The sequence below is a fragment of the Ipomoea nil genome, unplaced genomic scaffold, assembly GCF_001879475.1.
Source record: "Ipomoea nil cultivar Tokyo-kokei standard unplaced genomic scaffold, Asagao_1.1 scaffold0813, whole genome shotgun sequence".
In the NCBI taxonomy this organism is placed as follows: domain Eukaryota; kingdom Viridiplantae; phylum Streptophyta; class Magnoliopsida; order Solanales; family Convolvulaceae; genus Ipomoea; species Ipomoea nil.
Window position 1 is genome coordinate 20,515 of NW_017617241.1, and position 23,298 is coordinate 43,812.

General features: G+C 35.4%; 4 protein-coding genes across 7 annotated transcripts; 3 read left to right on the forward strand and 1 right to left on the reverse strand.

Moving 5' to 3' along the window:
• Positions 1–518: 518 nt before the first annotated feature.
• On the reverse strand, positions 519–4,637 carry LOC109178296 (GTPase Era). 3 transcript variants are annotated; one of them, XR_002053693.1, is made up of 10 exons: positions 4,122–4,636; positions 3,770–3,915; positions 3,305–3,445; positions 3,117–3,230; positions 2,459–2,584; positions 1,920–2,018; positions 1,723–1,824; positions 1,371–1,451; positions 800–1,188; positions 519–619 (listed from the first exon to the last, which is right to left on the reverse strand). XR_002053693.1 is itself a non-coding variant. In XM_019327920.1 (9 exons), the coding sequence occupies exons 1-9, from the start codon at positions 4,564–4,566 to the stop codon at positions 1,102–1,104; spliced, it is 1,341 nt and encodes a 446-aa protein (XP_019183465.1). In that variant the 5' UTR covers positions 4,567–4,636; the 3' UTR covers positions 647–1,101. The 3 variants fall into 3 exon arrangements, 1 of the variants encoding a protein (XP_019183465.1); XR_002053694.1 differs by lacking the exon at positions 519–619 and having other exon boundaries at positions 647–1,188; positions 1,371–1,456; positions 4,122–4,637; XM_019327920.1 differs by lacking the exon at positions 519–619 and having other exon boundaries at positions 647–1,188.
• Positions 4,638–10,352: 5,715 nt separating this feature from the next.
• On the forward strand, positions 10,353–12,683 carry LOC109178298 (oral cancer-overexpressed protein 1 homolog). The gene is given in 3 exon segments (XM_019327922.1): positions 10,353–10,720; positions 10,723–10,919; positions 12,003–12,683. Coding segments are annotated over 3 exon segments (417 nt in total). The 5' UTR covers positions 10,353–10,518; the 3' UTR covers positions 12,021–12,683.
• A 3,326-nt stretch (positions 12,684–16,009) lies between these two features.
• Positions 16,010–18,987, forward strand: LOC109178189 (xyloglucan glycosyltransferase 4). The gene is made up of 4 exons (XM_019327775.1): positions 16,010–17,103; positions 17,195–17,503; positions 17,597–18,001; positions 18,098–18,987. The coding sequence occupies exons 1-4, from the start codon at positions 16,465–16,467 to the stop codon at positions 18,749–18,751; spliced, it is 2,007 nt and encodes a 668-aa protein (XP_019183320.1). The 5' UTR covers positions 16,010–16,464; the 3' UTR covers positions 18,752–18,987.
• Positions 18,988–19,957: 970 nt separating this feature from the next.
• Positions 19,958–23,174, forward strand: LOC109178191. Of its 2 annotated transcripts, none has more exons than XM_019327778.1 (10): positions 19,958–20,027; positions 20,308–20,446; positions 20,595–20,753; positions 21,164–21,223; positions 21,762–21,857; positions 22,066–22,158; positions 22,241–22,384; positions 22,515–22,622; positions 22,851–22,902; positions 22,984–23,174. In XM_019327778.1, the coding sequence occupies exons 2-10, from the start codon at positions 20,321–20,323 to the stop codon at positions 23,016–23,018; spliced, it is 873 nt and encodes a 290-aa protein (XP_019183323.1). In that variant the 5' UTR covers positions 19,958–20,027; positions 20,308–20,320; the 3' UTR covers positions 23,019–23,174. The 2 variants fall into 2 exon arrangements, with proteins under 2 accessions (XP_019183323.1, XP_019183322.1); XM_019327777.1 differs by having other exon boundaries at positions 19,960–20,027; positions 20,313–20,446.
• The last annotated feature ends 124 nt before the right edge of the window (positions 23,175–23,298 follow it).

Consider the following 23,298-nt stretch of genomic DNA (forward strand, 5'->3'; position numbering starts at 1 on the left):
CACAAAGATAAAATTTATCATTTTCAATTGGTCACAAAGATGAAATTTGTCATAAGACCAATGATCGAACTTCACCAACGGTGTGATAGCAAAAGTCATTGTGACAAACAAAATATCATTTGTTAAGGAAAAGAAATGTTACTGCAATTACTCCTTTCAAATTTCAATCCAAGGGGAAAGTAACAGTAAGATTAAAATAAATAAATAATAATAATAACAATAACAATAACAATGACAAATGATCGAACTTCACCAACGGTGTGATAGCAAAAGTCATTGTGACAAACAAAATATCATTTGTTAAGGAAAAGAAATGTTACTGCAATTACTCCTTTCAAATTTCATCATTTGTTAAGGAAAAGAAATGTTACTGCAATTACTCCTTTCAAATTTCAATCCAAGGGGAAAGTAACAGTAAGATTAAAATAAATAAATAAATAAATAATAACAATAACAATAACAATAACAATAACAATAACAATAACAATAACAATAATAATAATAATAATAATAATAATAATAATAATAATAATAATAATAATATATCTATCTCAGCTACTTGTCCAAATATAACATCACAACAAGAGTCATTCAGGGAAGCAGATGCTGAAATGATTTTCTGCAGCAAATGAGAATCAACAATTAGTTCAGTTCTGTCAAAAATTAAATTACAGTACTACATCTTTTCTCATTATCCGATATCCTTCTCATATTTACATATCAAACACTTGATTGTAGCAATTTTAATTGATATCAGGTTAACATTTTGAAGCCAAGTGAAACAGGTTTAGGAACTTACAAGTAGAATGCATGTGTTGCATTTTTGTGAAAAATATACAACCCTCATCAGTAGCATGTCTCTTGTGCAATAGCTTCCATATCGGCATGGCAACAAAGAAACACAACTTGGAGTAGGAAATTTAATAACACACCACCTGACATAATTCATTTGCCAAGAATGTTCATGCAAGAAACCGTTTTCCAACTGTGTGCAGTTCTCTGTTTAATACCATTTCTATCAGCCGATCATCAGAGCATCAACTTTTGCACATTATGAATTTGTCACCTCTTTCCATATCAATTTTCAAACAGAATATCTAATCACAAGGCTTTAATTTGTCCGCCATATCCATAGTGCTTTAGGAGACCCTCATTTTGCCTCCAATTCTCTTTAACCTTCACCTCTACCTGTTCAAGATAAAGTGTTCTGAGATTATTTTCTCCAATATTACAACTATGGAACCAATTTTCAGCAGTTATTCATTACGGTGCTTTTATTTCTAAAAGATGCATGTACTAACATGAATTGTTGCACAGTACAAATAAACTATTTTTTTTTTTTGGCAGGAATCCCTCTAATTAGACTGTACCTCAAGAAAAACTTTCTTTTGCAAGAAATCTTCTATATCAAGCCGTGCAGCTGTTGCAAGAAGCTTCAAGGCCTTCCCTTCCTGAACTAAATCACAAATTAGATATTAGTGTATGTATGTGCATATAGGCCAAATTAATTATAAGTCATATTATGGATTCTGGATTTGTAAACCCAACACCATATAATTGTGGAATGAAACACAAGAATATTCAAACAAAAATCTTAAGGTATAGTAATTGACCTCCAAATTTACCCTATTCAAACCATCAATCAGCTCAAACATTTGACTTTGTGGTGAAGATTAATCAGTTGTAAAGTTAATTAACAGAAGAGTAACTAATGAACATTACCTTTCCAATGAGGATGACTTTTTGAGAGTTCTTCTCCACTATAACTTCAACTTGTATAAAATCTTTTGCATTTGGTCTAGTTTTGTAACTAACTACATTAACCTGCAGGAGAAGAAAAGTCAACAAAACAGAATGAAGTGTTAACATTATTTCATAAAATATATATTTAAAAAATTGAGAATTGTGCACTGTTTTACCTGACAGGCATAAGGAATTTCATTCCGATATTGCATAAAGATCTTTTCTCTGACAATTTCAGCAACAAAAAATCTTTCTGGATGCTCACTAGCAATGTCCTAGAGGTAAGGATCAACCAAAATCATTGAAACAAATTAGAACTTCTCCAAATAGATAGGTGTTGCAGATTATTTTCAGAAAACAGATACATTTATCAAAACATAGAACTCTGAAACTGTGTAGAGAAACAAAAATTTCAGGACCCATTCAGCAAACACATGACGCAAATCAGTCACTAGTTCAAACTTTACAGAGTAAAACCTGCTGTTTTGTTACATTATTAACTTTCCTTCTCATATCTTCCAATTCTCTCAATCATTTTGATTAGTAATTAAATTTCCTCACTGTGCAAAGCAATTGTGTTGCTCTACAGCAATTCATGTAGCTGGTAACAATAAGACTCTACATTTTCAAAATGTATGAAATATAAAAAAGGAAATTGGCAAAGCACTGATATTATTAAAAAATTGTTTTCAAGAAAGAAGGAAATCGGCCATACCTTGGGATAATAAGCCGGTCCAAGAGGAAGCTTAGAGAGTATCCAATCTTTCACATCTTCCACTCCATGCCCATATTTGGCACTGACAGGAATGACCTCATCAGCATCAGTAAATTTCTCATACCACTGGAAGCAAGAGAAAATGTTAATACAGCAGGAGAAAATTTTAACATCCTAGAAACACATGGGAACTTCCAATCTTGATCAGTGGTATTACACCAAATGTTCTCTTTCCCGAAAAGTATACCAACACCTTATTAAAAACAAGGAGACACAGAAAAGAACTAAAGTATACTATTTGCTTTTCCACAAGTTCTGCATGTTAGTGCCATATATTTAGTTTATAACCATGTTATGTGGCTTGACATGATGTCAAATGAACTCTAATTTCTATCTAGAAGATGGCTTTAAACAGTGATGCATATTCCAAACAGCAATTGCATATCCTGATTTAAGACCACAATTAATATTCCCAGCTAGTGCCATGCATTTTCTTTTTGTAACTACACCTGCTATTTAGGATTTCCACAAAAGGATATAAGGTGTTTCAATTGTCATACATAATTTTCCAGGCTAAAAAAGAGAGTATCTAAGCATTAACATTTGAAACAAGCAAGAAAATGGCAGCAAAATATAATGGAGGTAATATTGCTTATACCTCAAGTTTCTTTGCAATTTCACCTGGTTTGATCAGGTCCTTCTTATTCAAAACCAGCAATATTGGTAATCTATCTTTTAGTGTTCCAACACCCTCATACAGCACTTCATCAATCTAAAAGACAGAAAGCAGATAATTTAAGTACTACACACGATGTTTTTAGCCAAAATACAAACAAAGGTGCATACCTTTTCAGGAGCCCTACATGCATCAACAACAACTACTACACAATCTGCACTGACAGCAGCATTGCGGACATTCCTCATCATCATTGTGTCTAATTTGTGCATTTTCTTCTCTATAACACCAGGGGTATCATATAGTATCATCTGCAAGCAAATCCACAGCTCTGACTCCAAGGTACAAGGAATTGTAAATATTTTGACCAAATTGATTATGAGCATGAAAGAACTAAACTAACAGAAGTCTTCAAAATCATCAAAGACACACATTTATTCACAAAGAGACTCAATTTCAATTGAAAAGCATCCGGAAAAAAGATTGCACATGTCAAGAAAGGTTGCATTGTGTATGGTTCATCTCCCTAATTTTTCATGGGTGAGGTCAATCAAAATAGAATTGAAGACTGGAAGAGTGCATATATGTAAAGAACAGCATAAATATGAGCAACGTAGTTACAAATATCTACAAACCTGATATTCTGGAGCTGAACATATACCAAGAATGCGATGCCGTGTAGTTTGAGGCTTATCTGTGACAATAGAGAGCTTCTGCCCAACCATCTGGTTCGAAAGTGTGCTTTTTCCCACATTAGGCTTCCCAAGGACAGCTACATATCCTATATTACAAACAACACTATTTTCAACTTATCTCCTAACAAATTCTATTATATTAAGCAAAAAGCATAGTCATACCCTGCAAATTCAGTATCAAACTAACCATTCTGCGGAGTCAATTAGACTAGCTGGATACTATAATCCATTATCCATGGTGCTTTAAGTTTTAACAGTGCTAGTGTATGAATACAGAAGGTGAAGAACTCACCGCTCTTATGATTAGGGTTATCGGAAGCACAGTCGAGCTCTTCGAGCTCATATTCATCAAGCACTGCGAAGTTCCGGTCCGGTTTCTCGGTTAGAGACAACACCACACCGGAGTCATCCTCCTCTTCTTCTTCTTCCCCATAGCTTATCCTCGATGTTGCTCTATCTCCGATATAAAAATCATCTACTTCTTTATCTTCTAATAGGCGCTCGAGCTCCGGATTTGTTTGGCGAGAAGCAGTCGCGTGAAGTTTGAAATTGATTGCTCGGTTTGAATTCCAAGTTTTTGGGCTAAATTGGAGGAGACAAGCATTGCAGGAAGAGCGAGTGTAACGGACCGAAGCACAGAAACAATTGTATTCCCGTGGCGGCGAGGCCGCCGGCGCCGGCGCTGCTGGGAATAGAGACATGTGGTGGTGCCACTGCGGCAGAGCCAGCTCTATCATTTTGGATTACGAAGTACAGTACAGTGTACAGAGCCCAACTCTATCTTTTCCGCCCGCGCCCAAGGCAACCTTCCTTTTTTTTTTTTTTTTTTGTTAATTCTTGAGCACGTAGTCAATTTAATTTTTACTCCGTAGTTAATTATAAAAAATAATAATAATGGAAAATGTCAAATAAAGTCCTAAATTTTACCTGAAAAATCAATGAAGTCTCTAATTTTTAAAAAATACAATTACATCTTTTAATATGTTATATTGAGATAATTAGATCCAAAAATCTTTAAATTACTTGCTATTACAGGACATTTCGATTCCCGACATATCTTTGCGCGAAAATTCAGCAACCGGCGACGGCCGAACTGTCGTCGGTCGCCTTCTCCGGCATAAGGCGACCAACTCGCCTTTCGCCTTCTCTGAATGGAAGGCGACCAATTGGTCGCCTTCTGCCGGAGAAGGCAACCAACTGGTCGCCTTCTTTGGTAGATGGCGATTGACGACGATTTGGTGGTCGCCGGAGATATACCGAGAACTAAAATAACCTGTAATAGCAGGCCATTTACGGGTTCTAGAATTTCATTGCATCAACATATCATGTTAAATGGTGTACTTACACCTTTTAAAAGTTTAAGGACTTAATTGACATTTCAAACAAAATTTAGGAGCTTATTTAATCATTTTTTCTAATAATAATAATAAAACTTTTAGAGTTATACCACTCTTATTAATTGGGGGCGTAAATTTTGTTTATTAGTTATTCTCAAAGTGACATTTTCAAAAAAAAAAAAAAAAAAAAAAAAGTATCAACTTGTATTAAAAAAAAAAAAAAAATACTCTTATCTTTTTACGGTTAGTTTGGTCATTGAAGTATTAACTATATTTTTTACATATCATTTCGCTCTACTCACATCATTTTTAATTTGAATGACTATAGACGTTAAACAAGTTTGATAAATTTTACCCCTGATAACATTTGACGTCAAATTTGAGTTGAAAATGACATTGGTTGGAGACTTGGAGTGAGGGGATATGTATAGTCGTATACTAGGAAGAAGATTAATGATGAAATGACAAAATTGAAATTTCCACTATTTTTCATATGAAAATGATAAAAAAATATGTAAAAAGAGTTAATAGACTGAATCTATATATATATATATATATATATATATATATATATATATATATATATATATAAAAGCATAAATCATGAACCAAAATGTATCATTTTCCTTTCACCAAGAGATCAAGAATTCAAAACTTATTCGATGTATTAATTATTATGATGAAATGAGTGATCGAGTAAGTAGAACATAATTATTGTGATGAAATGAGTGATCGAGTAAGTAGAACATAATTATTGTATTAAAATGTCAACAATTTGATTCTTGTCAATATTATTTCGGTTGAGTCTGTTACACTAAGTTTTACAAGATTTACTCTCTCATCACTCAAAAAATGTACTCCGTATTAATTATAAGATGTAAATATAATTTTAATACCAGGACTATGTGGTCTAATGGTACCTGGGTTGGACTTCCATTTGGAAGGTTATGAGTTCAAGCCTCAGTGGAGGCGGGTGTTATTGGTTTCTTTGTGTTTTAGTAGGTTGAGAAAGAATAGAGCCAGTAACATTCAAAAAAAAATATAATTTTACTATTTATTAATCAAATTAACTAGTCTTTTTCAATTTTTTTCTCTAATAATATTGTTTTTCAATATTTAAGTTTAATAGTATATGTAATGTAATTTTTAAAATTTTGATAATTTTGTCCTACACTATTTGATGATCATACGATATCTTATAAAAATGAAATATTATTATTATTCTCCATAAACAAATATGGCCCTTTTTTACAAAGTAATTACGGAGTAACATTTATTTTTTATTTTTTTCCAACGGATTAAAGCAAGAAAAATAAAACAAAACAAAACACAGTTGACAAATCACAATACAGAAATATTGGTCTTAGAGGCCATGTCCCGTATACCGCCATATCCGCCTTCCTTAACATACTCAAGGTACCTCGAGAACTCCGGCCTCGCCGTCACCTTCCTCGACTTCTTCCGGCCATCGAAGAGGCTGAAAAGCGGGTGAACCTTGCTGGCCCTGTGCACTTGCTTCGCCTGAGATTTGGTCGCCGCCGCCAGCTCCGACGACACCTTATTATTCTTCGACGACGGCGAACTGAAAACGTGCTTACCGGCCGGCACCGTCTTCGTCCTCACTAGTTTCGGATGATCGTCAATTTCAATCAGAGGAGTTTCGTCGGTTAATTGCTCGTAGGCAAACGGGCTTCTTCGTGTAGTCATTGATCTCAGCATCGCCATGGCTAAGTATATATAGTAGCTAACAAGAATTGATATATATTTATGTATATATAACAGTAAAGTTGAAGACTCTCAGAGATTTATTGAAATGATGATTAGTAATTGAGTGTATATATAGGTGGAGATGTGTGGCAAGTGGATGGTATAACATAAATGAATATTTTAATTATGAATATATTATTATTATAGTATTGGCGTTTTAATTGTGCACATTTTATTAAAGTATGTAGATATAATAGTAGTAATCCATGTTTGATTGATTAATATAACAGAAGTATCATGTATATATGTCAAAGATGGCTTGCGGCATGCTAAAACTAACTAGTTTGTTGAAATGTTGTGGTGAGTTGAATGTTGATGTTTGACCATATATATGAGCCTTCCATGCATCTTCCATTCTACATTAATTAATGCCTAATTATATTATCCAATGTGTCATTATCATATCACATTTACTACACTTATTTCAACGTTAAAACTTTACTTTCTTCTTCTTATAAAGTTTTACTTGTATAATTTAATATGTATTTATATCATGTAATATTTTTATTTGTATATATGCATATATAATTCTATCAGTTTTCTTTAAATTAAATTTATACTCTTTTTTTTTTTCTTCAATTATATCAATCGGAGGGCTAACTCAGTCACTTCAATCCTTTTAATGGGGATTCAAATTTTCAAGCGTGGGAGATGTTAATGCACTAATATTCTTCTCATATGGTTCTTCGAATCAACTCCGATGGCTTTGGCCTTGAGTTTATTCCTCCCACCAACACGACCCCTAAATGGCAAGTGTGGGTGACGATGGAGAACGGTGGATGGTGGTGAATGCAATAGTCGTCCCTGATCTGCTGAATGTCGTGCGTGAAGCGGATATCTCTACGAATGGCTTGACAATAAAGAAACGGTTGCATATCGTTAGGTATAAATTTTAATTATACATTAGGTACTTTGTTTACGAATTAGGTAATTTGATTTCAATTCAAATCATCTAATAATATCGTTTATAATTATATCCATCATTGCGTATCCATATCTCTAGAGTACTTAGAGTAGTATTTTATGAATTCACGGTTAGGAGTTGGATGTATGAAAAACGCACTATATTCAAATATATGCAAGGGCTTCAAGAGTTTATACAATATGGTGAAGAAAATAGGAGTAAAAAGGCGGAATACTTTATTATGTGCCCGTGTTGCATGTGATTGTAATAATTTTAGAAGATATCGTAGTTCTGATGAAGTGAAGAGTCATTTGATACTAGGGGTGTAAACGAGTCGAGCCGACCTCGAGCATGGGTATGCTCGAGCTCGAGCTCGTTAAATGCAGCTATGCTCGAGCTCGAGCTCGTAACTGGATGCTCAAGCTCGAGCTCGGCAATTATCGAGCTCGAGCTCGAACTCGATCTTGAGCTCGAGTTCGAGCTTGATTTTGAGCTCGAATTCGAGCTCGAGATCAGGCTCGAGCTCGGGTTCAAATGCGTGCTCGATCTTAACCTTGAATTTGACGGTTTAACCTATTTGATTTAAAATTTAAACTGCTCTGTTTTATCCATACATAAATAATACAAACTTCAAATCAAAACACTCAAAATAATTTCGCAACGAAGTAAAAGATAGTGAAGACACAAGTCTGTTTGTTCAAACTTCAAAACATTCAAAATAAGTTTGCAAATCACAACAAAACACAAGTCAACAGTAGTAGTCCTTGATTCCTTGTACATATATATTTCGTCCCGGATATGTTCAAAACAATAGGGCTTTTAAGTTTTGACTTTTGAGTTTTAAATTTTAATTATTATTTTTATATATTTTAATTATATAATATTATATATTATATTGTATATTATACGGCTCGCGAGCCGGCTCGACGAGCCACGAGCCTAGAGTATCTAGGCTCGGCTCGTGCTCGTTTATTTGACGAGCCGCTCGAGCTCGGCTCGAGCTCGATTTTGACCGAGCTCGAGCCGAGCGTTGACCGAGCCGCTCACGAGCGGCTCGGCTCATTTACACCCCTATTTGATACGCAGTGGTTTTAAGGAAGAATACAAAAGATGGATATGACATAGTGAAAGCTTACTTCTTAGTACAAAATTGTATTGTGAAGTGGCAAATTATGCTGTGCATCCGTATGCACCATGCATGGTGCATACAGATGCAAAAACGACGTCGTTTTAATAAAACACGCGTTTTCCCTTAAAAAAAAAAATCAAGTTCGATTCCCAGCAACAACATATGAATTAAAATTCCATAATCGATGAACTATAATTCCATAATCGATGAATTATAATTCCATAATCTAATCTATGAACTAAAAATTTCAGAATGAATGAACTAAAATTCCATAATCTATAAACTAAAATTTCAGAATCGTTAAACTACAATTCCATAATCGATGAACTATAATTCCATAATCAATGAACTATAATTCCATAATCTATTAACTAAAATTCCAGAATGAATGAACAATATAATGTTGTTGCTGGGAATCGAACCTGAAAATTTTTTAAAGAAGAGACGCACGTTTTTTAAATAAAACGACGTCGTTTTGGCATCCGTATGCACCATGCATGGTGCATACGGATGCACAGCATAACGATTGATTGTGAAGTACTCTTGATAATATGGATAATAAACCAAATTTGTGTTGGATTTGGGATCCAAAAGACCATCATTGAGTTTGTAGCTACAGACCATGTGTTGGCCCGGTTAAAGATTACCTTTAAAAAGTCGGCCCAATTTATTACCACTTATCAGGAGTTATTTCAATCATTATTCTGTGGACCAGGGTCTACACAAGTTGTATGGACCATATTTTGTATATTGTAAAATAATATACATTTAATACAAAAATAATATACATTTAGTACAAAAATAATGTACATTATATTCAAGAGATGTACATTATTTTTGTATTGAGTGTACATTATATTGTATAATGTACATACAGTACAAAATTATGTACATTTAGTATATTAAAAATGTATTTTTTTTTATTATGCTCCACATAACATTGTGCGGACCATGATCCACACAATAATTTGTCGAGTTATTTTTAGCCGGCCTCGTCAAGCCCACAAAATGGCCAATATTTATGACAAATCAGTTGTTATACCATGGAACAGGATCCACATCGCAAGGTGAGTCCTGGTTTTAAACGCCATATAAATTGGGTATTTTTATTATTCAAATTGTAAATTTTTTATTTATAAATTACGTTTCTAAGTCAAAACATATATTGTAGAAGGAAAATTGTAATTACAATACATGGTCATCAAATTCTAATCTGTTAATATTGTATGACTGCAATATTTGAAAGGAACTTGTGAATACAAATTAATATGGAGTATATGTTAATATTGTGTAATTGTAAACATTTAGTGCCTAAATTGTAAATATTTAGGCATGAGTCTATCTTGATGTACTCGGATCCACACAATAAGTTACCATAACAAATATAGCCTACAAATTTATTAGGCTTTTCCTATATTTGAGGCTTTGAGTTTTAAATTTTCCCGGCCCATATAGACTAACAGACACTTGGAAGTTGGACATTTGGCGCGCGGCCTAATCGGATTTCATTGCCGCCGCTTCTCTGAACACGAATTCTCGGCCGGCGAATACAATGGCAGAAGATATCTTCGACTCATCTCTGAATCTAGAGGACACACATTACAAGCAAGGATACTCCGATGGTTATGCAGACGGTCTAGCTTCCGGCGTAGAGGAAGGCCGCCTGCAGGTGGGTCTAAAAACCGGGTTTGAAGTCGGATTCGAATTGGGCTTCTACAGAGTCTGTATCGACGCCTAGAACTCCGCGATTCGCCTCCAGTGCAGAAAAACATCGTGCAGATGGATGAATTGCTCCGGAAGTACCCTATAGCGGACCCGGAAAACGAATCCGTTACCGATATCATGAACTCTTTGAGTTTGAGGATGAAGTTCCGAGCTATCTGTGCCACACGGAACGTGAATTTGGAGTATGAGGGTTACCCTAGGGCTTCCGGTGGTGAGAATACTGGATGTGAAACACTGCCTGTATATTGTGCTTCTAAATCATTTTGTAGTTTATTGCTTGTCTTTCTAGTTGAATAGTTATACTTCTCAAACAAACCTACTTTGTACTTTGTTTATCAATTTAAGAAATTTAGTCCTTGCTTCTTCTGAAAATTGAATGGCATTGATTTAGTCCTTGCTTCTTCTGAAAATTGAATGGCATTGATCATCTGAACACTGTTACATGTATGTTGATGGTGAGTTATTAGATAATCAATGGCATATATAGGCAGTGATGTTCATGTTGTTATGGGTTAAGCAAACATCTCTAGGCTCAGAGAAGGACTTCTTACCAACTGGGATAGGTTCAGTTTTCATAATTGTTCTAAGCACACCCATGTTCTTGTTATTCCCGTTGGATCACATTTAATGCTATGTTCATCACTCAATTAAATACGCCTTTTTTCAGATTTTGTTTTGTTTACACTTGCAGTAGTTGTCCAACATGTAGTATGGCCACATGGGTTATGTGCCATGTGAAGAATTGAAACTATTCTGTGTGTTCTAATCTTACTAACTGTGTGTATAATATGATAAGGTGAATATAATATTCTTGGATGGGAAGCATATTCTTATGCTTCTATTACTGTGAAATCTCGTCATGTTACGGATAGAATAATTCGATATCTTCATATCTCTCTTGTCATTATTTCAAGATTTCAACTGGCAATAGTAGAGGTTTCACCGGTTCAAGTATTTAATTATTTTGTCCTTGATTTGATAGCAGCTGTCTCTGTATTTCTAGTTGTGTGATTGTACATCAATTCATCAAAGGAACAGCTTGATATATACTATACCTAGCATCCTGGAAATCTATTCCTAGTAGCATGTACAATGCAAAAGTTTGGATAAAATTTGTATACTTCTTTGTTGTCTTTGTTCTTCAGTTTCCAAAACTAAAACCTACATCCATTGACTGTTTTTGTATCTATATGCTCAATTGTTGGCAAAACTAAAGACCTCTTAAAATATGCTAATTCCATTTTGTTGGTTCTATTGCACTTCTCCTGTTTCTGCAGGTCTCAAGCCTAAAGCTGTAACTTCTCTTGTTTCTGCAGGTTTCAAGCCTAAAGCTGTAACTTTATTTGCAATGGAAATGATAATTTTGAAGACCTGGGACTGGGATGCTTGATTTGGATTGGCATGATTACAAGTAAGTAGTCGTATTCTTGGTCTGCCCCATATGATTTAATTCTTGATGATACTTTTGTTTGTCAAGAGGGTGAGGGGGGGTGGTAGGGGTCTGGTGAACTATAGTATAGGGGTGAGTTTTAGAGATCTGGATGCAAGTGTTAAGGTATGATGTTCCCACAAATAATATTGGAAGATGGGGGTATTAATGATGCATGTTTTAGCTAGTAAATACTGCCCGGATGCAAGAATAATGCTTCTTATTTAAATGCATTGCCCTACAGTGTGTGTCTGTATTATATTGTGAAAAAAATACTGGGTACAGCGATGCTGCCATGGCTGGGGTAGCTGGCCACATGGAGACTGCATGTGGCCCTGCCTAACAGCCAAGACAGCAGTGAAGGTCCTTGAGAATGACAGGCATAGCATGTATCCGCCGTATCCTCCGCTTGATTGTGGTATAGTTTGTGTTGTCGTTAGGGTGCATCACCATCTCCCCCTTGTACTACTGTGAGCCCATTCTGTTTTCAGTTTTTACCAGAAATGACTGTTTGGTTTTTTATGTACTGTCAACCCTGTTTTGCGGCTACAACACCTTATCTTTTTGTCTATGACAGAGGCTAGACTTCGTTTATGAAGGAGTCTGGTTAGGGTTTAGGAGACCTAATAATATACAACTACCACAATAATAGCTCGTGGTTATTTAAAGTCACCCGTCCTGCTCACATTACATTCCTCATACACCATCCAGAGAGAGCTGAGTAAAAAATCAAACAAAATACATGTGTAATAAGGTTAGTACGATCTTTATTGTCACATATTAATGATTCCATGTGACTTAATTAATCTAACAAGCTTTTCATTTGCTGTAGAATGATTGCTCTTTTCTTTTGTTACCATTGTTTATTGTATCCGGAACTCTCTGAAACCGGTTCTAAAATATTTGGGTCATTTCTTAATAAATCAAAAGTTTCCTAAAAAATTTCTAATTATAACACTATTAGGATAAAAATTTTATGTTTGCGGAGAGCTGTCTATTTACTTTCTTAGGTTGAGCTAGTCGGTTATAAGTAATCTATATTAGTTTACTTCCTTGTGGTTCTTTTACTAGTTAAAATTATATGACGGATTTCAATTAAAGACTAAAGGACATTTTGTATAAAAATTAATGACTAATACCCCATTTGATGTAGGTACATATTTAGTTTTTTTCTTTTTCTCACACGCTTCCTTTGAAAAAAAAGATTGCCTTTTTTTTTTCCATTATCATGTGAAATATCCTCATGTGTTATGTCAATTCTCCAACCTTGCTTCCACCGTCTGCCTTCGTTGAAAGAGAGGGTACCCAGTTTATGACCTCAAAATTGTATTTTTTTTTAAAGATTAATTTGTCTTTTGTTTTTTATTTTTCATTTTTCGGGTTGCTTAAATTATAATGGACAATTTATAATTTGTCGTCATGAAACATAGGGGTCCATGACTAGACAAGAGCCAAATTGAATGCTGCCATTTTGATAAGAAATTTCATGCTGACATAATAAACATTATTTATAATATTTCATTATACCACTTTATACTATATTCCAAAAAAGAAAAAAAAAATTATAATACTTTATACTGGATGGAATCTAATCCATCTTTAAATCTCCAGTTCATCACCTAACTATTTGTTTACGTCTATTCATGTCTGTACATGTGAACAACTTTTCCTTTTCCAAATTGCATATGAATAAATAAATAAATAATAAAAAATAAAAGGAAATCCCAAAGATAACCCTAATGAATAGGTTCAATGGTTTTGACTTTTTTTATCTTTGCAATTTGTTTGACCAGTAAATGTTATTTTTTGGTTTAGTCCTAATTGGTTTTGAATATTGTATGACGTTTGCTTTTTTGACTTTTTGCACTATATTTAGATATTCTTCTCCCAAATATATATTTAGATATTCTAATGTTATTTTTGGACTAATTTATTAACTAATAGATACAAATAATTCTTATACTTCTTATTTTTCTTTTATTTTCTAAAAATGAATTATATACTTTATTTAAAAATAATGTGTTCGGATGAAATTGGAGCTCTAAAAATAATTAGTAGCAATTCTAAGGTTAATATATACTTCTAATAGATACTACATTATACCAGAGTTCGTAGTACTCAAAAAATATATACTTCTATGAATTTTTTAAAAAATAAAATTTATCCTTTATTTGTTATTTGGTCTAGTCTCATTCGAAAGCAGCCCTTACAAAGGCATTGTTGCATATATTGATATGCATATATTCGAACGTTCAGTCTCTTTTCACGACACTAAATTTTTTATTAAAAAAATTAACAAAAGATGGGGTATTTGTTGTCCCTAAATTATGAAAAATAGCATTTTTTGGTTCTTTAATTATACTTATTGTCACTTTTTATTTCTCATTTGTTTGCAAAGTGATTTTATCAATCCTTGAAATAGGGTTTAGAGTAAAAAAATCACTTCACAAATAATAAATAAAAAATGAAAGTGGCAACAATATAACCAATAGACGAAAAATATTATTTTCATATAATTCAAAACAAAAAGTGATATTTTTGTACACAATATTTGATATTTCTACTATAGTGAGAGAATTCGATTAACATCATGCCTTCACCATTTTACTCTTATCCGAGTTCTACTACATAGACTCCCAAATTGTACTCCCTCATTTGTACTCTCTAAGGTGGCAAATCAGGATTGATTATTTTCAACATGTGAGTCCACATAAAAATGTCTACATCAAGAACATGTGAGAGGAAATACTAGTTGGGAGTATAAAATAGGAGTAAACCAAGTATTTTCCCTCTTATCCATTAAAAAAAAAAAGAAAAAAAAAAGGACCTAGTTAAGTCTTTAACCTAGCGTGTACGAACGCAGTTTCTAATCTTGATGTTGCAGATTTTAGCTACGCGCCTACGCGTGATGCAGTTCACACGTATGGCATTTCATTCGCTAAAAATGGGAATAAAATTCTCTCTCACGCCGACAAAATTACTGGATCCCACGTATCACAAACACCTCCGCATGAAATAGTGGTTGGACTGTTGGAGCCAGCCATGTGCCTAAACGACTAATTAAATCATTAATTAAATCCAAGACCTTAAGTTAAGCAGTAATGGTAGTAAAAGTTTTCAATGATTAGCTCCCTTCCTCTCAAAGCCGTGTAATTTGACTTCGGGCTGCCCCACTTCGTGTCTGGCACTCCCCTTCCAGTTCATCATCATCATTAAACAAATAATAATTTCTTTAATTCTGTGTAATTTTAGTTTGAATCAGGAGAGAAACTCCATAATTACTATCCGAAATGTGACTTTAATCGGCAAGAATCATAAGAAGATAAGTCAATCTAGATGGTTTATAGTTGAATGATTCAAACAAAAAAGATTAATAGGTTGTTTTTGCTTAGAATCAAAACTTGTTACCTTGTAGTTATCAAATATGACAGTTTGACCAACTTGGTTGAGGCTGTCGCTTAGAATCAAAACTTGTTATCTTATAGTTACCTTGCTTAGAATCAAAACTTGTTACCTTGTAGTTATCAAATATGATAGTTTGACCAACTTGGTTGAGGCTGTCGCTTTCTGTGTAATTTTCCTTGTGGGAAAAGTATACAATTAAAGAAAGAAAAAAGGGAAAAGGGTGTTTAACATCTTTGATTTGGCTGTAGTTGGCTGTCACTTTTTGTCTGCAAACTGGTGGTTGTTGATTGACAGCAGTGGGAGTCTGCATTTGGCTTCCAAGAAACCATGTATTAGTTGAAGATTTTTGATCAAATAATGCTAAAGATTATCCCACTGTTTTCCTCTTCTTCTTTCATCCTTTGACTATACACCGGCTTAGACTGGGCTCGATCGCATCTGATTAGTTTTACACAATAAAGAAAGGCAGGCCGGTCAATAATTTCATATGTAATTTACATGAGAAACCTGAACCTTCCATTTGCCTGCTGACCCATGAAGTTTCCCTCTCCTCCTCCTCCTTTCTTTTATTAGTAGTAGAACTCCTGGTTGTGCTCATTAAATTACAGAACCAGATTCTCCATCTCTCTCTCTCTCTCTCTCTCTCTCTCTCTCTCTCTCTCTCTCCTCTCTCTATCTCTCTCTGTTTTTCTTTCTAGATTTGACCTGGAGAATTGTTGAGCCAAGAGCCTATTGCCATTCTTTTCAGGTTCAAGATCCATATTTTCTTGAAATGAGTGCAGTTATAACTATCCAATGATTTTGTTTGTGGTGTGACAGAGGAGCTGTGGAAGTGTCATAACTGAGCTCTGAGGTCCACAAAGTTTGCATCTTTGTGAAAATCCCAAATCTGGGCTGCCATTGATCCCTTTGGGTTTTGATTGTGTGTTCAGAAGAGGAATGGCACCAAGCTCTGTAGTGGTGACTATTGAGAACTCCAAGAGCATTTCCCTGGTGGAGATCAACGATTCGAATTCGCCCGCCTTTCGGGATAAACAGAAGGCTACAAACCCAAAGACATTCCTTATTCTCAAAGCCCACAGAGCTCTAGCTTGCCTTCCATGGCTGGCCACTGGTTTGCTCACAACATTTTCTTCTGTCAAGAAACGCATTGCCTTGTCTGATACAGATGAAGAAGATCCCAGGTATAGAGGGAAGTTGTACAGGTTCATTAGAGGCTTTCTTGCTGTTTCTGTGGTGGCTTTAATTCTGGAGATCATTGCATATTACAACCAATGGGATTTGAGTCACTTTGCTCTGGTCAATCCTGGAGAAGTTCAGAATCTTCTGCAATGGACTTATATGGCCTGGTTGTCTTTCAGAGCTGACTATGTTGCTCCCTCCATTGTCACACTTTCTAAGTTCTGCACTGTTCTTTTCCTCATTCAATCCGTGGATCGCTTCGCGCTTTGTCTCGGCTGTTTCTGGATTAAGTACAAGAAAATCAAGCCTGTTATAGATGAAAATGCATATGATCCTGAAGATGACTCAAGTTTCCCTATGGTCCTTGTACAGATTCCTATGTGCAATGAAAAAGAGGTGATACAAAACATCCCAATCTTTATGCATTCTTATTCTCTTTTAAGAAATTGATCTGAGTCTGATTATGAACTTCCTGTGGAACATACAGGTTTTCGCGCAATCAATTGGAGCTGCCTGCCAACTGGATTGGCCAAAAGACCGGTTTCTAGTCCAGGTCTTGGATGATTCAGATGATGAAGCTTTGCAGCAGATGATCAGAAATGAAGTCCTGTCATGGAAAGAGAAAGGCGTAAACATAGTGTACAGACATCGGTTGATCAGAACAGGATACAAAGCCGGCAACCTTAACTCTGCAATGGCCTGTGAATATGTCAAAGACTATGAATTCGTCGCAATCTTTGATGCAGACTTCCAACCCAATGCTGATTTCCTTAAACTCACAGTTCCTCATTTCAAGGTATATAGTAAGCTTGATATCAGATTGTATTGAGTCTTGAATTCTTGATGGAATTATCGAGTTACTGAAAAGAATTCATTGTTTTTGTATCAGGGGAATCCAGAACTAGGACTAGTTCAAGGCAGATGGTCATTCGTGAACAAGGATGAGAATTTGCTCACGCGGCTTCAGAACATCAACTTGTGCTTCCATTTCGAGGTGGAGCAGCAAGTGAATGGCCACTTTCTCAATTTCTTTGGGTTCAATGGAACAGCTGGAGTGTGGAGAATCAAGGCCTTGGAGGAGTCGGGAGGATGGCTCGAAAGGACTACTGTGGAGGACATGGATATCGCGGTTAGAGCACACTTGAATGGCTGGAAATTCATATTTCTAAACGATGTTAGAGCGACCTGTGAGCTGCCAGAGTCGTATGAAGCATACAAAAAACAGCAACATCGTTGGCATTCCGGTCCAATGCAGCTCTTCAGATTATGCCTTCCTGCCATTTTGACTTCCAAGGTAACTTTTGAGTTCTTGGTTTGTTTGTCATCTGAAACACAGGAATCATAGATTCATAGTACTGATCAAATCTGGATTGTCTGTATGTTCTTGCAGATATCAATTTGGAAGAAGGGCAATCTGATATTCCTCTTCTTTCTTCTCAGGAAACTCATACTTCCCTTTTACTCATTCACTCTCTTCTGCATCATACTTCCCCTAACAATGTTCATCCCAGAAGCCGAATTACCACCTTGGGTGATATGTTACATTCCCATTGTCATGTCCATCTTGAACATCCTTCCCTCACCAAAATCTTTCCCCTTTCTCGTACCCTACCTCCTCTTCGAAAACACCATGTCGGTCACCAAGTTCAACGCCATGGTCTCGGGCCTGTTCCAGCTAGGCAGTGCCTATGAGTGGGTGGTCACAAAGAAGACAGGCAGGTCATCTGAATCAGACCTGCTGGCATTTGCTGAGAGGGAATCCAAGAGCCTCCAGGGGGACAAAATCACGAGGCGGCTCTCGGAATCAGGGCTCGAAATGTATGGCAAACTGAAGGAGCAAGAGCAAGAGGTCCCAATGGAAACCAAGAAGAAGAAGAAGCAGAACAGGATTTACAGAAAGGAACTAACACTTGCTTTCCTTCTCCTCACTGCTGCTGCAAGAAGCTTATTGTCTGCCCAGGGGATCCATTTCTATTACCTTCTGTTCCAAGGTTTAACTTTCCTTGTTGTGGGATTGGATTTGATTGGGGAACAAGTGAGCTAAAGATACAAACAGAAAGAAGGATGGCCTGTTTAATTTGGTCCATCTTTTTTGCTTCTTCTTCTTCCTTTTTCTTTTTTGGAGTATTGTGTTACAGCCAGCTGAATAGCAGATAGCTTTACAGGACAACTCAAACAAAGTAGCATACTTATATTCTTTTCTTAAATTTATTTTTCATCTGTGTAATTACAAGTACCTCCACTATTCTTAATAATGAATCAATGCAAGTGTTTCAAGTATACTACTGTATTCTTGTTTGATACAAGATTTTGCTTTGCTTGGTGAATATAATTATAGTTTAATTTAAGATTATAAATTGCAAGTAGTTTCAAATTTTATTCAAAACTAATTATGCATTAGTATTATTGATGGAGTTATGCTCAATCACATGTGTTATATCAATACTCGCTCACTGTACAAGTACAAGAAATGGAGTAACGTCACAGAAGTGGAGCAAGGCCCCAAATAAAACTATACATTTTATACCCAAAAAATAACTAACTTTGTAACATGTATAAATAGAAAATTATAACACCAAAAAACTAGGGTGTCAAGTAAAATAGAAAGTCACAACACTCAAAATACCAAAAAACAATTATAAACATTGAAAAAGTATATGAAATTTCTTCAACTAATAACACTTGTAATTTATGAATTAATTTTCACTATTAATACAATAAACGAGTTTTTAATATTCCGAAAACGGTGACTGGATAAGTAAAATATGAAGTATAATTTTCATAAATGTTCATATTATCAAGTAATAACTCTGAATTTTTTTTGTGACTAATAAACTAGGTGTCAAAGTAGGTTAAAAAAAAAGTATAAAAAGAATTAAACTGACCTTAAAAAATTGTGATCTTAAAGGCTATTGGTCGACGGCGAGACATATCTTTTTGAAAAGAACAGTTGACATTTCTCATATTTATCCGTTTCAGAAAAGCATGTTTGGTCTTTACTCTTTTTGTTTTACTGAGGTTAAGGTATCCCTAATTCCATTCTTTTCAACTGGAAAAAGAAAAAAGCATTAAAAATAAAAGTAATATATAACTTGGATGGGCTTCCCAAGTTCCAACCCAGTATATGGGCCGAGTTAAAAGCCCAAAACCACAATTAAATTACGATGGTCCAATAATTTTCCCTCCATCGGGCCCAGCCCAACTATGCATGTCGATTGTCGTCTTGTCGGGCAAGGGTGAAGTCATCCTAGTCGTCGGATGTCGCAACACATCGCTGTCAAAACTCGGGAGTCGGGAGTGGAGAGCTCAGAGCTTAGAAGGTGAGACATTTCCATCTCCGGCACTCAACCGCCGTTGGTCGCCGATCACTTTCACTTCTCCCTCCGTTTTCCTTAAAGCTGTTAAAGTTCGCGATAAAACCTTCCCCCGTATCAATTAAGGAAAATTTTCCGAATTCTGTGAATCAAACTTCAAAATCTCGCTAATTACTGCGCCTGATTATTACTAGTGCTCTATATTCAATAAACTACGCTTGAAGTTGGTGCCGACTTTTTTTTTTTTTTTTTTTTTTAAATAATAATTTCGTTTATTTTTAACTTGTGAAGCTGGGTAGATGTCATTGTGGCTGAAGCATCAATCAATGGGAGACGAAAAGGATGCATTTTATGTCGTCCGTAAGGGCAACGTTATTGGTATCTACAAAAGCTTAAGTGATCTCCAAGCCCTAATTCGCTCTTCTGTAAGCTTTCAGCATCTCTTTTAATGTCTATTTATGTGAAGTTTATGGATGAAATTTGTTTTATTTCTAGAGTAGAATTTTTAGGGGTTGTGATTTTCAAACATTATCATGAGAAGCTTAGAGATGGTCTGTGGTCCTAATATTTCAGGTTGGTGAACCTTCTATAAGTGTATATAAAGGGTATCACTTGGCTAAAGAATCTGAAGAATATCTTACTTCTCATGGGCTTAAGAATGCAATGTACTCCGTTGACAGCACTGATGTTCGAGATGATCTCTTTGGCTTACTTGTACCCTGTCCTTTCCGGGTTAGACTCTAATCTGCCACTCAAATGGTTTTATCTTTCTGGTTCTCTGCTTCATTTTTGGAGAAGATCAATGTCTAGTCTTATAACTTATAAGTTGCAAGTTTGCAACACCTTACTTCAGAGAGACGAATGTTCTTTAATAAGTTAATTGCTTCATGACTGAGTTGTGCTTTTGCAAATGACGCCTGTAGTAGAGTGGAAATATATATTTTCTGGTCAGGCATACTAATTTTCCAAGTGATATACTATTTGAGTACAATGTAGGTTTTTAAACTTTTTTAGTTTTGCCAAGCCACATGACTATACTGTTTACTCTAAAACTTAAAGAATGGCATTGGGTTATTAAAAATTGTTGAATTTTTTGTATTAAAAGATTCTATCCAATAATTCACGAAGTTTTCTTGTACCAGCAACCTGGTTCTTCCAAAGATAAACCACTCAGCAAGGACTTTCAGGAGAAACGGGCACAGGTAATATATAATATGAGAATATATTGATATTCCGTGACATTATGTGCCTCTTTGGAGAATTTATTGTTGTATGACATATTTATGTGAACTCCAAAGACTTTATATTGTTTTGTTTCAACTTGTGTCTTCAATCTTCAGTGATTCCTTTTAATGTTCATTATGAGTTGCCATGCCATGTATTGCACTTCCTAATTTTGAAATGACAAAGTAGCAGCTACCAATGCCACACATATTAGCAGTGAATTTCTAGTCAAGTTTGAAACTTTCTGGTTCCTTCAGTTGTTAATGATTCCCATGTCTCTCAAAATATATGTTCACTGAGAAGAAACTGTTGCATGTTCTTTGCCTAGAAACTTCCATTACTTTTTAGTGTTGTAGCTTGATCAGTTCAGGCTGATTAAAATGATTATATTTGGTTTATTTTGCTATGCTCTGAAGGATTATCAGTGGCATGTTCTGCATTTGAAGTTCAATCATTCATCTTCACTTTAAAGGAGTTTACTTTAAAATTTAAATGCATCATTTCCTTGATCAACAGGAAATGGCTGGATCTCCTTTGTATTCAACAGCTACTCAGCAAAAACCAGGAAAATTAGATAATTTCCTTGAAGTCCCTCCAATTTCTTCTTACTGTGTAAGTTTCTTCCCGGAAATTCTGATCCTTTGCTGGATGCCTCCATGAGGTCCAATAATTATTACAAGTAATTTATTAGATCTTCATCTGGGTTACTGACTGAGTGACTTCCTCTTCTTCATCTTCTTTGTTCACCTAGAAAAATCATTATTTAATTTTGGCTTACAGCTTCAAATTGATTCTTTAACGATAATAGCATCATGTACAGAGTTCCTGTATTCTTGAGTTCGATGGTGCTTCAAAGGGAAATCCTGGACTTGCTGGTGCTGGGGCTGTGCTGCGTGCTGCAGATGGAAGTATGGTAGGTATTCTTTTTGTTTTTTCCTAGACACTGGTCAAATTTGTGAGTTACGGCTTTTTCCAACATTTTATTCAATTCATAGGTTTTCCGGTTGCGTGAAGGCGTGGGTGTTGCAACCAACAACGTTGCTGAATACAGGGGTTTGATCTTGGGATTGAAGTATGCTCTTGAGAAAGGGTTTAAACACATACGAGCCCAAGGAGATTCAAAGCTTGTCTGCATGCAGGTCTTACATCTCTTTTTGTCTCACCTAGGTTTTACTGCACAGCATCTGCACATCATCTCTTTTTGTCTCACCTAGGTAATGTCTTATCAAAATCTCGTTGTCTCCTTTTCATACTTTCTTGGTGGAACAGACTCAAGGAATCTGGAGAACCAAGAACCAGAACATGGCCGAGCTGTCAAAGGTGGTCAGAGAATACAAGGACCAATTCACATCTTTCCAGATTAACCATGTTGAAAGAGTACGTGGCATTACATTTCCTTCCTCTATCTTAAATCGAGTGCACTCTACAAATTGTTACGAGCCAAAGATGCTTTGGTCTCCTTGTTTTACCATTTTCATAGGAGAGTACCCTCGTAAAAGTTGAGTTCGTCAATGGATACTGCAAGAACTTATCATCTCAAAGATCTCGTCTTTCTCCATACTCTTAAGCCTTCATTCTGACTGCTGATTTGCTTTTACGTGCCAGGAATACAACTCCGAAGCTGATGCCCAGGCAAATTTAGCTGTGTATCTAAAAAGTAAACATTCTTGCTAACACTCCTTTCTTCATATACATTTTCTCGCGTTTAAATTATACGAAGAACTTAATGTTTGTGCAGATGGGGAGTTTCAAGTGGACTGTGGCATGAAGTAGCTGAAAGCATAACCCTCAAACGATGTCACGATTTACGGATTTGACTTGAGAAGTCTAGCAATGTTGGACGTGACATCCAATACATGAAATGTAGATATACGATGGTGTGTGTATTAGGATGCTTGTCTATTTATGCAAAATTCCTTTTAAGCTCCACCTAAGAAGAAACACAAGAATACAGGTATTAAGCTCCCACATCATATTTTGACAAAATTGATCTGAAATAGAATCAGATCGAATCAGATCGAACCAGACCAAAGCTCAATTGGATTAGTTTCAA